We start from the raw sequence: 13,668 nt of genomic DNA on the forward strand, positions 1-13,668 counted from the left end.
ATAAGTGAGATCCTCTTGGACCTCCACATCAGGCTCACTAAGAACCTTGCTTGGATCTGACACAAATTTCCTCAACATTGAAACATGGAAAACCGGATGGATTCTTTCCATCGAAGCAGGTAAATCCAGCTTGTACGACACATTCCCAATCTTTTGCAAGATTTCAAAGGGTCCGATGTATCGTGGGGCTAGTTTACCTTTCTTTCCGAAGCGAACCACTCCCTTCATTGGAGACACCTTGAGCAATACCAGATCCCCCTCCTGAAACTCTAACTGTCTTCTGCGGACGTCTGCATAGCTCTTCTGTCTGCTTGCAGCAGTCTTGATTCTCTCTCTGATTATAGGTACCACCCTGCTGGTAATCTCTACTAGCTCAGGCCCTGCCAAGGCCTTTTCTCCAACTTCCTCCCAGCAAACAGGTGATCTGCACTTCCTTCCATACAAAGCTTCATATGGAGCCATCCCGATGCTAGCATGATGGCTGTTGTTGTAGGCAAACTCCACCAAAGGTAGATGCTGCCTCCAAGAACCGCCAAAGTCCAGCACACACATTCTGAGCATATCCTCGATAGTCTGGATGGTCCTTTCTGACTGTCCATCAGTCTGGGGGTGGAAGGCAGTGCTGAAATCCAACCTAGTACCCATGGCATTCTGCAGACTCCGCCAAAACCTGGAGGTGAACTGGGGCCCTCTATCTGACACTATGGAAACAGGAACCCCATGCAGTCTGACGATCTCGTCTACATACACCTGCGCTAACTTGTCCACAGAGTAGCCACTCCTAACAGGAATGAAGTGAGCAGATTTGGTGAGTCTGTCCACAATCACCCATATGGAGTCCAATCTGTTGGACGCCGCCGGTAACCCCACTACGAAGTCCATAGCTATATTTTCCCATTTCCACTCTGGAATAGGTAGCGGGTTAAGCATTCCAGCCGGCTTCTGATGTTCCAGCTTCACCCTCTGACATACTTCGCAGGCGGACACAAACTGTGCCACTTCTTTCTTCATCGCTGGCCACCAATAAACCTTCTTTAGATCTTGATACATCTTGGTGGCTCCAGGGTGAATGCTGTATCTTGCATTATGAGCCTCTCTCATAATGTCCCCTTTTAGCCCAATGTCATCTGGTACACAAAGTCGACTCCCATAGCGGAGGATCCCCTTGCTGTCGAATCTGAACTCACTACCATTGCCTGACTGAACATTCCTGGCAATCTTCACTAACTCCGGGTCCTCATGCTGTTTCTGAGCCACCTGCTCCAGAAACACGGGTGTCACTTTCATCTGAGCGACCAAGGCACCTGTACCAGACAACTCCAACTGTAGACCTTCCTCAATGAGCTTGAAAAACTCCTTCACTACTGGTCTTCTTTCTGCCGTGATGTGGGATAGACTGCCTAGTGACTTCCGGCTTAGGGCGTCTGCCACGACATTCGCCTTACCCGGATGATACTGAATCTTGCAATCATAGTCACTCAGCAGCTCTACCCATCTCCTCTGTCTCAAGTTCAAATCTCTTTGACTCAGGATGTACTGCAGGCTTTTATGATCTGTGAAGATCTCACATTTTACCCCATAGAGGTAGTGCCTCCACATCTTGAGTGCAAAGATTACTGCTGCCATCTCAAGGTCATGTGTGGGGTAATTTAACTCATGCTTCTTCAGCTGCCTAGAAGCATAAGCAATCACCCTCTCATTCTGCATCAGTACACAACCCAGTCCCACACGGGACGCATCACAAAAGACTGTAAAGTCCTCCTCACTAGATGGCAGAGCTAAAACTGGTGCTGAAGTCAACCTCTTCTTAAGCTCTTCAAAACTCTCTTCGCACTGGTCGGTCCACACAAACTTCTGATTCTTCCTGGTTAACCTGGTCAGAGGAGCTGCTATCTTTGAGAAGTCCTGAACGAACCTCCTGTAGTAACCTGCCAAACCCAAGAAACTTCTAATCTCTGTCACTGAAGTGGGTCTAGGCCAGTTAGCCACAGTTTCTGTCTTCTTGGGGTCTACCTCTATACCATTCTCTGACACTACATGCCCCAAGAACGAAATGCTCCTCAGCCAGAACTCACATTTGGAGAACTTGGCATACAAGCCATGTTCCCTCAAAGTCTGCAAGACCAACCGCAGATGATGGGCATGCTCCTCTGCATTCCTGGAATACACTAAGATATCATCTATGAAGACAATAACAAAGTGATCCAGGTATTGGCTAAATACTCTGTTCATGAGATCCATGAATGCTGCAGGGGCGTTGGTCAACCCGAACGGCATTACAAGGAACTCAAAATGCCCATATCTGGTCCTGAAAGCTGTCTTCGGTACATCTTCATCTCTTATCCTTAGCTGATGGTACCCCGATCTCAGATCTATTTTGGAGAAACAACTCGCTCCTGCTAGCTGGTCGAATAGATCATCGATCCTTGGCAAAGGGTACCTATTCTTGGTAGTGACTTTGTTCAACTGCCTGTAGTCGATACAAAGTCTAAGGGATCCATCCATCTTCCTCACAAACAAGACCGGAGCACCCCAAGGTGAGGTACTCTGTCGGATGAAACCCTTTTCTACCAGCTCTTGCAATTGCTCTTTCAACTCCTTTAACTCGGCTGGAGCCATCCTGTAGGGAGGGATAGAGATCGGTCTAGTTCCAGGCATCAACTCTATCCCGAACTCTATCTCCCTAGCAGGTGGTAAACCTGGAAGCTCATCAGGAAAGACATCCTGAAACTCTCTGACAACTGGCACCGAGGCCGGCTCCCTGACCTGACTGTCTAGCTCTCTCACATGAGCTAAGTACCCCTGACATCCCTTCCTAAGCAACCTACGAGCCTGAAGAGCTGATATCAGACCTCTAGGTGTGCCCCTCTTGTCTCCCCTGAAGACGACCTCTGACCCGTTCTGATCTCTGAACCTGACTACCTTGTCCCTGCAGTCCAAGGTAGCACCATGGGTAGATAGCCAATCCATCCCTAGAATGACGTCAAAGTCTGTCAAATCTAGAACCACAAGGTCGGCGGAGAGGCATCTTCCCTCAATAAAAACTGGACTGTACTGGCAGACTGACACTGCCACCGACGGGTCACACTTGGGTCCACTGACCCATAGGGGACACTCTAACCTAGAGGCTATCAGACCCAACCTCTCAACGGCTCTCGGAGCAATAAATGAATGAGATGCACCTGGGTCCATTAATGCATACACATCAGAACACCCAATGACGAGATTACCTGACACCACGGTGTTGGATGTGTTAGCCTCCTGCTGAGTCATGGTGAAGATCCTGGCTGGAGCTGATGGACCTTCACCTCGGGAACCAGAAGAAGAGGCTGCCCCTCTCCCTCTACCTCTGCCACTGCCCTGAGTCGTGGCTGGAACTGCTGGCTGTGCCACACTACCAGAAGCTGTCTGCTGGGGCTGGCCCATGAAAGGCGCTCTAGGACAATCCCGAGCCATGTGTCCCTCCTGTCCACATCTGAAACATGTGTTAGTCCCAGCTCGACACACTCCCCTGTGTGGTCTTCCACATCTCTGGCATTCTGTACCATCTGAGCCTGAGCTCGAGCCACCGCCAAATCCCAGACCGGATTTCAGCTTGCTCCAAAACTTATTCTTCTTCGACTTCCTGGTGGTGTTATCCCACCTCTTCTTACCTGAACTCTGAGAAGAGAACCCTGGTCCTCCTCTACCTGGGGTCTTAACCCCTGAAGACTGGGTCACTGACTGCTTCACTGACCCCTCAACTATAGCACTTGCCTCCATTCTTCGAGCCATATCCACCACAGTGTGGAAACTTTCTCTCTCAGCTGACTGAACTAACGAGGAGTACCTGGAATGCAGCTTCATAACATATTTCTTGGCTTTCTTCGTATCTGAATCTAGAGCTTGCCCTGAAAAAGGCAATAGCTCCAAGAATTTATCCGTGAACTCCTCTACACTCATGTGCTCTGACTGCCTCAGTTGCTCAAACTCAATCATTTTCAGTTCTCTAGAACTGTCTGGAAAAGCCCATCCAGCGAACTCATTCGCAAATTCCTCCCATGTCATACCGTCTAGTCTCGGGTCCACATAACACTTGAACCATTCCCGTGCCTTCTTGCACTTTAAAGTGAACCCTGCCATCTGAATGGCCCTGCTGTCACTTGTCCCTAGCTCATCAGTTATAGTCTTCACTACTCTCAGATACTCAAAGGGGTCATCCCCTGACTTGTATTTGGGAGCATCTAGCTTGAGGTAATCTGTCATCTTTACCTTGCTCCCATCAGCTGAGCTAGGTCTAGGAGGTTGAGTAACTGGGGCTGCTGGTTCTGTAGGTGGTGAAGGTGGAGGTGGAGGTGCAGCATTCCCCGAGGTGGGGTTTGCCGGGTTTGGATAGAAGGGTGAGGGTGGATAAGCTGGGTACTGTGTATAGGGTGGATAGAAAGGTGGATAAGGCATGTAGGTAGGGTAGGGATTAAAGCTGGAGTAATCCGATGTACCTCCCATCGGATACCCTGAACCCTGTGGAAAAGGGTGGATAATGGGGTGGAAAACCATACCCCGAGGCCTGAACGCCTCCCTGAGACTCCCCTGTCCCTTCTTCCTGCATGCTCACATCCAGGTTCCCATCCCTCCTCTGATCCTCTTCCATAACCTCCCTCACATCCGAAGAACTTCATCCTCTATCTGTCCCCCTTCTGCTAGCATCAAAAGACCTTCTAGGGTCCCTTGACACTCTTTCTCTGTTGGCTCTACAAGACATTGCCCTAGGCAATGTAGGAGGACGGGCGCTCGTGCCCTCATCCTCAGGTGGCACTCCAGTCAATCTTGCCGATCGACGAGTTCCCCTCATCCTATTTTCTGAAAAACAGTACACATCATACAAACATTAGCATCATATGGTTCATGTGGGCACACATGAACCCTCATCACATAAACATATCATAGCATATCATAGCATCAATGCACATGTATATAATCATGGCATTTCACATCATCTTGTAAGACAGGACTCCACATCCTATCCTAGTGGACATGACCTTTCCTATTGTGCTTGACCTTCTATAACATCTATGAGCTCGACACTCTAGGTCCGATCCTATGAACCTAGGGCTCTGATACCATTCTGTAACGACCCGAAAATCGGACCGCTACCGGCGCTAGGATCCGGGTCGACTTAAGGCCGCCGGGACCCGTAGCAAGCCAAACATATAACCTGTAAACCTGTATAATCCCATACATGATCGACAATCATACATAAAAATTAAAACTTTTCTTTCATTCATCCAACTCAACCTGAACATACATGAACATAGTCATGATCATAATCATGATCCCTCTGTGGGATCTCCTCAATGCCCCAACGGGCGATACAACATGAGATGAGTTGGCTTAAACATAAACATCAATAGACATCAAGATCATGTATCAACAAGGGATAACAATACTCATAGGGTCAAGCACATCTATAACCTCAATATACCTCATTACAACATACTGTAATCCTTTACATTACATCATAGTACAATTGTCATGTCCACAATCTAACTATTACATGAACATACTTCATATCTCTGGCTAACCTCCTGGTCTACCCTGTACCTGCACATCTGGGGTTAGGGGAGAGGGGTGAGCTACAAAGCCCAGTGAGCAGAATAGAGAAAAACATATATTAAAATTTCATGCCATTATGAAATGCAACACATCACAACAAATCACATCTCGGATGGTATTGTCACCAATAGTCCTCTACATAGTCCAACTGTGCCGGGACGTAGAATGGGTACAACCGGTCTTTCCCTTAACATAACATATCATACAGTCCAACTGTGCCAGGGACGTAGAATGGGTACAACCTGGACTTCCTCTTACATCGTGCCAGGGACGTAGAATGGGTACAACCTGGACTTCCATACCATATCTCATGCCGTAGCATCATCATATCATATGAGGACTAAGGATCATCCAATGACCAATCCACATCAACATCATAAATGCAATGCAACATATTCGTGAATACTAATGCAAACAACCTACTATATCTCATGGCATTCATGATGCATGGATCATGCTCAAAATTCATATTTCATTCATTTTAAAACTTAAGGTTTATTCCACTCACCTCTGGCTAGCTCTGACAAACTCTGTAGCAGCTGGCTCACTGCTGGGGTCCTCGGTTCCTCGGGTCCAAACCTACACGGGTGGACTCCAATGAGGGACCAAACACACATAAACATAACTCTAGTATACTCCCCAAAAACCCCCCAAAACATCAAGAAATCATCACATGAAAACATGCAAGAAATGGCTGAACAGGGCACTTTCGGCGGCACCTTCGGCGGCCGAAAGTCCCAGACAGAGGCGAAACTCATGCATGTTCGGCGGCACCTTCGGCGGCCGAAAGTCCCAGACAGAGACGAAAGTCTCCTTTCGGGGGCAACTTCAGCAGCCGAAAGGCCTGCCTCCCCAGCCATGTTCGGCGGCCGAAAGTGCCTTCGGCTGCCGAACCTGGTTTCTGCCAAAGGGCAGAAACTTGGCTCCTTTGTGCATTTTCGCCTCCCAACTCTCAAATCATGCATAAACTCAACCAAAACATGCATACAAGCTCCTAGGGGCCTCAAACAAACAAATACCCCAACTACAACACTTCAAGCATACTCAAACATGCCACATTGCTCAAAGATCACATAAAACTTAACTTTTACTTAAAAACTCATACAACCCTATACATGCCATTCTACCCCATAAAATCACTTAAAACTTACTTAAAACATGCATTGAGCTTAAGATCGGCTCTTACCTCTTGAAGATCGAGAGAGAGACGACCTAAACTTGGAGATCCAAGAAAATGAGCTCCTGAGTTCCCAAAGCTCCAAAACTCGTTTCAAAAGTTCAAAACCTTCAATGCAAGCTTAAAACTCAAGAAAAATGGTGGGGATTTGAAGGAAGAACACTAGATTTGGAAGAGGGAGGTCGGAAACTAGCTGTGGCCGAAAATGGGAGAAAGCTCGCCCATTTCGGCTAAGTGCCCCTTTTATAGTGGCTGGCCAGACCACGTTCGGGGGCCGAACTTGCCTCCGCATGCTTGCCATGTTCGGCGGCCGAACTTGACTTTCGGCGGCCGAACCTAAACTTCCCTCACTCATGCTTTCGGGGGCCTAACGTGCCTCCAAAACGCATGCATGTTCGGCGGCCGAACTTGACTTTCGGCGGCCGAACCTGGGTCTTCCTCCAAAGACTTTTCATGCAAAAACTCATTTAAAAACATACTTAAACTTATTCAAAACATGAAAACATTTTATAAAACATGATTCTACCCTTCTAGAGATCTCCGACATCCGAGATTCCACCGGACGGTAGGAATTCCGATACCGGAGTCTAGCCGGGTATTACATCATTCATGGCTCCTAAGAGAAGGAAGGAAGCTTCCGTAGATACCCCAATGATCCAGACAGAGGCGGTCCAGACGCGATCCAAAGGGAAGGCCAAATTCAAAGAAGAAGAATCAACAGATGATGCTCTGAAAGACGTTAATTGGAAGCTAGTACGAGTTGTCCAAAGGTACCAGAAGGAACAACAGGAGGAGGATTATGGCCTAGACAATGCCTCGTCCCTATCAGAAGAGATCCTAGTAGAAACTTTTCCAAATAAGTTCAACCTGTCAAGTTTAGACAAATATGAAGGAATAGAAGATCCCATAAGTCAATTGGCGATCTTTAGGTGACCATGCAGTTTCAGAATGTTAACGATTTTGTGTTATGCCGAGTGTTTCCATCAACACTCACAGGTTTGGCTTAGAGAAAGTACCAATATCTGAGCCTAGGTTTAATAAAGAGCTTTATGCAATTTGCTATATTATTTAAATCCAGGTTTATTAGTTGTATACCTCCTAAAAAGCTCTCCTATGATTGCAGAAGATCCACCAAGGAGAGAGCGAGTCTTTAAGAAGTTTTATCTCACGGTTTAATATAGAAGCAATAGAGTGGAGGAATTAAACAATGAGATAGTATGTGAAGCATTAAAAAAAGGAACACACAACGTCAAGTTCCCCTTTCTATTTGAATCTGAAGCTATTGTTATGCCTTTGCTTTTATCACCCTTGTCAGTGCTTTCCTTCTTTACTTCTTTCTTGCTCTGTTTTCATTTGTGCCTTGTTTGAAAAGCACCTTCAGAGACATCTCCTTCCCTCATAATAACCCTTTGCTCTTAAACTTGCATCTTGCTCAAAAAGCTTAGAGACACTCATAGTTTTAAGGTCACAAGATTCTTTAATTGCAGAAATCTTTGACTTAAACCTCTTAGGAAGACTTATCAAGATATTTTCTGTCACTTTCTCATCTGAAAAATCTTCTCTAAGCAATCTCATTTTATTAACAACATTTGAGAAGCTTAGAGGAGAAATCCTTTACAATTTCCCCTTCATTCATTTTCAAAGCCTCAAATTGTCTTTTTAAATTCAAAACTTTGACATATTTTACTCTAACATTCCCTTCAAATTCTTCTTTTAACTTATCCTATATCTCCTTTGGTGATTCACAAGTCATGATTCTTGTGGAAATTACATTGAACAAAGCCAAATGGAGAGAATCAAGAGTTTTTAGTTTCTTTGCCTTGTTCTCTTCAAATTTCTTCCTTTGAGTAGTAGTGGTATTACTGCTAAGAGTGGCTGCATCATTACTTATTTCAACAACTTCCCATAAATTCAACGATTAAAGATTGGTCTTCATCTTGATTAACCATACGTGATAATTTTTCTTAGAAAATTGAGGACCTGGTCCAAAGATGTTGCTTGAAAACATCTTGTACTCCTTTAATCTTTAAAACTTTTAACCCTTGATTGAATAACCTTCACAAATCCTTTAAGATTAATGCTCTAATACAAATTGATAGAGCTTGATAGATAGAAAATAGATAGAGAATAGATGAAAGATGAAGAGAATTGCAGAAAATTTACTAGAAAATCTCTTAAACTTTTATTGATAGAAACTATATTTATATATATAGAAAACTTCATGAAGAAGTATAACATTAATTATAGGCTTGCAAAATGAAGAAAATACTTAGAAAATAAAAAAGACTTTCAGATATCCAATATGACTTTTAGATATCTAATAAATATTACATACTTAAAACCTTTTAGAAGAAGTTATGGCCATGGGAAAAATCTTAATTCTAACACTTTTACCTTTAAAAGTCAATGATGAGCTTAGTTTCATCCCTTTCAAGTTTGATGTTGTCTTTCTCAAGTAATTAGTAAGCATTCTTTTTGAGCTAGTTTGTTTAGCCTATGTTTATTAACTTTCAAATGGAGATATTTTAGGACATTTGATTTCTTCATTGCTTTCGCTCTTTTTGATTTTTTTTTTAGAGCATGAAGATGGTTATAAAATTGGAGCTTCAACTCTTAGTCAAAGTGTCTTTAGTACAAATATTTATTTAGAAATTCTTATTGAGAGAAAAGGGCCCTAGTGCTCTATAACTACTAAAATATTACTCTGTCTGACCTTGTTTACTCTACTACAACAGTCATATGAACACAAAATAAATTATGACCTTTAAGGACCTCCTTTCCATCAAGCTAGCAACTAGTGTATTGTTTGCCTTCACCATCTTGGTTTTTACCCATCATAATTTCCTTATTCCTAAACTCTAGAAGGTAAACTTGACCTATTTAGTTGTTAATAGATTTATTAATTATTAATGAATTGAAGAGAAGAGAGCATTCAAAAATTAGACTAAATTAGTACTAAAGATATGGAGTTTTGCTCAACTTAATTATTAAAATGGAGTTACTCAACACTCAAGGTTTAATCTGGTGGTAAGTAAGTGCATATGAGTATTTCCTTATTCCCTATTTAAAAAACAAAAGAGTTACTCAAACTATACCACTATTGAAGCTGAAAATGCCGAGTAGGAAGTGTACCGATAGATATGGCTTTATAAGTACTTTTTTCTTGTTAACTAACACAAGGCTTTAATTTGTAATAATAAATATTAGTATCGATTTTCTCTTATGGGTTTGAATTTTGGTTTGCAACTTTCAGGTCTTTAGTAGAGGCTCTCCACCAGTGGATGATGTTTCAAAGGTGATTTTGAAAGTGCAAGAGGATAATGAAATGTGAAGGATTAAAGATGTGTCATTTAGAGATGAGAGCAAATACTCTTTATAGTAGCAACTCAATTGGTTTTTTGTAGTATTCTTGGTATTGATAGTTTATGGGGATCGTTCTTGATTACTAGTGCAATTTTGCTTTCAACTCTAGTAATATACACAGTCATATTTATTTATGAACACTGGACAATTATGAAGGATTTCAATTCTGGAGCTTGGATATAGAGTAGAATCCTTCATTTGCTAAGAATTTTTAACTAAATGGATCCAAAGCACATACTTTTAAGAAAAGATGTAGATAAAGAGAGAAGTGAGATTAATGCTCTTGGAGAGGATGCCTCCATTTGAGGCCTCACTCATGGAAAATGTGATTGTGAGATTAACCTAAAAGGAGGGAAGTTATTTTTATTTTTTATTGTTCTCATGATGTGAATATTCCACACACATTAATTCTGTCAGAGTAGGATTTTATTTGGTCTTTACTAGAAATTCCAATACTTATATAGCATGAAAGTTGATTTTTGGACTTATTTAACCCTCCACAAATACTTCAAGGGTCGATTTGGACTTTTGTTCATTTTTAAAGTATAACAAAGGTATTTTAAGTGAAGTAAAAAATAGAAACTCATCCTAAAAAAAATAATAAATATAAGTCAAATTAAATTTACATACTCTTACTCCACGGTTAAAATAAGTCCAATTCAAAATTTTTTACTAATTAAGTTAATATATTTTTATTAAGAATAAATAAGTTTTAATGTAATATAATATTAATTTTTAATAATAAAATATTATTTTTATATAATAAATTACATTTTTGTAATTTTAAAAATATTTAAAAGTTTTATGTTTTTTCTAATTTTTATATTAATTAAAATATTAAATTTTTGATATTTCAAATTATAAAAAAAATATTTTATTATTAAGAAATATTATATTATATTAAAATTTAATTAATATTTAATAAAAAATGAATAAAAAATTTTAAATTAAATGTATTCAGCTCTAAGTAAAACTATAAAAGTTTGATTCGACTTATCTTATTTATATATATAAAGAAAAATTCATACCAAAAAAACTCCCTATTAAAACGAGGCGGGCATAGCGAAGAGGTTAGGGTTTTTAGCTCTGCCGGAAAATACCAATTGAGTCTCTCATGGCTATTCGGGGATTGCGAAACTTGACTTCTCCTCCATCTTCTTCACTCTTCAAGGTACGGTCTCTTACTCAATGGAGTCCTGAAGCTCAAAACTATACCCAATACCAAAACCCAAATCAGGCGAACCCTAATCGGTTGAATTATCCTACTCACAACTTTGCCCATCAGCAGCGGCAACCACAACAAAATCCTAATCAGTGGAATTCCGGTACCCAAAACTATCCTCAATACCCAAATCCTGGTCAGGTGCGCCCTAATGTACAGGATTATCGGCAACCAACTCGGTGGAACAATCAAAATCAGGGGCACCCTCAAGCAAGAAACCCTGTTCAGTGGGCTCCTCAGGGTCAAAATCCAAATGAAGGACGTGGGGCCTTGGAGACTCGAGCATCTCCGGCTCCAGCTCCAGCCCCTTCAACGTTGGATTTGATGCATTTGTGTCAGGAGGGAAAGGTTAAGGATGCTATAGAGTTGATGGATAAAGGGGTTAAAGCTGATGCTGATTGTTTTTATGCTTTGTTCGAGTTGTGCAGCAAATTTGAGGATGCCAAAAAGGTACATGATTACTTTTTGCAATCAACATATAGAGGTGATCTCAAGTTTAACAATAAGGTGATTGAAATGTATGGAAAATGTGCAAGTATGACTGATGCTAGGAGAGTTTTTGATCATATGCCGGATAGGAATATGGATTCATGGCATCTGATGATAAACGGGTATGCAAATAATAATCTGGGAGATGAAGGGTTGCAATTGTTTGAGCAGATGAGGAAATTGGGGTTGAAGCCTACTGAGGATACGTTCCTTGCAGTTTTGTCTGCATGTGCCAGTGCAGATGCAGTGGAGGAAGGATTTTTACATTTTGAGTCAATGAAGAATGAGTATGGAATTAATCCAGGGATGCAACATTATTTGGGGGTTATAGATATTCTTGGAAAGTCTGGCTATGTTAATGAAATTGAAGAGTACATTGAGAAACTGCCATTTGCGCCCACAGTGGAAATCTGGGATGCATTCAGGAATTATGCTCGAATTCATGGAGATATTGATCTTGAAGACCGTGCTGAGGAGTTGATGGTTGCTCTTGACCCATCAAAGTCTGTTGCTAACAAGATCCCTACACCGCTGCCAAAGAAATATTCTGCAATCAGCATGCTTGAAGGAAAGAATAGAATTCCTGAGTTTCGGAATCCTACCCTTTACAAAGATGATGAGAAATTGAAGGCAATGAGTAAGGCTGTGAGTTATGTGCCAGATACTAGATATGTTCTTCATGACATTGATCAAGAAGCCAAGGAGCAAGCCCTGTTATATCACAGTGAGCGTTTGGCAATTGCATATGGTCTCATCAGTACGCCTGCAAGAACACCCTTGAGGATCATTAAGAACCTTCGTGTGTGTGGTGATTGTCACAATGCTATCAAGATCATGTCCAGGATTGTTGGGAGGGAATTGATTGTTAGGGATAACAAAAGATTTCATCATTTCAAGGATGGCAGTTGCTCTTGTGGAGATTACTGGTGAAGTTATCAACTCAAAACTCTTCTTATGTCGCCATTATCTCTTCAAGGAGAAGTTTTGATTTGTAAAGTGCCATATCTTCTGAACCATGTCTGCTTATGTGGATGGTTAAACTAGCACATCTAGTATCTGAACTTTTTACTGCTTAACTTGTATGGCCTAGTTGTTTTAATGATCAGTTAATTATTTGTTATGAGATTTCCCTGTGATTAACAACTGTTGCACTTTGTTTTTCTCTCTCCTTTTGTCTCTTTTTTTTTTTAATTTTATTTTTCATCATTATATTTGGGAAGTCTTGATGAAGTTCAAGATGGCTTGACACATTTAGAAATCTCTTTAAATGTGTGTGACAGCTTTTGTCTTGAGACCAGAAAATATGAGGGAAAAATTTTGGGTTCATAATTCATTTTCCCTGTGATTGGAAGGTGTCCGATATATGTATTATATAATAAAAGCTGGATTCAATTGGAACAGTTTATGATCAGGGGAAATTGAGAACAGTGTTCTCTTTCATTTGCCCTCTGCATGCAGTCTTCTCCTTTGCGTGTTGGATGCCCTTTGAAAGCAAACATAATTTCATCCACGCGTGTAGGGTAAAATTATACATTTTTAAAATTAGAAAAATTACTGCTTAGTCCTATAATATGGCGAAATTTACTAGTTGGTTTATCAGTTTTGAAAAATGCATTAAAACATCCATAATTTTTTAAAAAGTCTACTAGTTAATTTTTCTCGTTAGTTTTAGCTATAAAATATTGCAAAAAAGTCTAAAATACCTTTAATATGAAGAGACTAATTAATAAATTTTTTAAAAATTTGAATGATCAACTAATAAGTAATTTTTTAAAAATTTGAGAGATCAACTAATAAGATTATCAAAATTATAGGGATTAAATAG

At 41.1% G+C, this 13,668-nt stretch overlaps 1 protein-coding gene across 1 annotated transcript; it reads left to right on the plus strand.

Moving 5' to 3' along the window:
* The first annotated feature begins 11,157 nt into the window (after nt 1-11,157).
* Nucleotides 11,158-12,966, plus strand: LOC122724075 (pentatricopeptide repeat-containing protein At2g15690, mitochondrial-like). Its single transcript, XM_043958594.1, has one exon. It carries the CDS (start codon nt 11,247-11,249, stop codon nt 12,771-12,773), a length of 1,527 nt encoding a protein of 508 aa, XP_043814529.1. The 5' UTR covers nt 11,158-11,246; the 3' UTR covers nt 12,774-12,966.
* The last annotated feature ends 702 nt before the right edge of the window (nt 12,967-13,668 follow it).

This window comes from Manihot esculenta, chromosome 7 (genome assembly GCF_001659605.2).
Source record: "Manihot esculenta cultivar AM560-2 chromosome 7, M.esculenta_v8, whole genome shotgun sequence".
Taxonomy (NCBI): Eukaryota; Viridiplantae; Streptophyta; class Magnoliopsida; order Malpighiales; family Euphorbiaceae; genus Manihot; species Manihot esculenta.

Coding starts and splice junctions, on each gene's coding strand:
- LOC122724075 (XM_043958594.1), top strand. CDS start 11,247: ATGGCTATTCGGGGATTGCGAAACTTGACTTCTCCTCCATCTTCTTCA.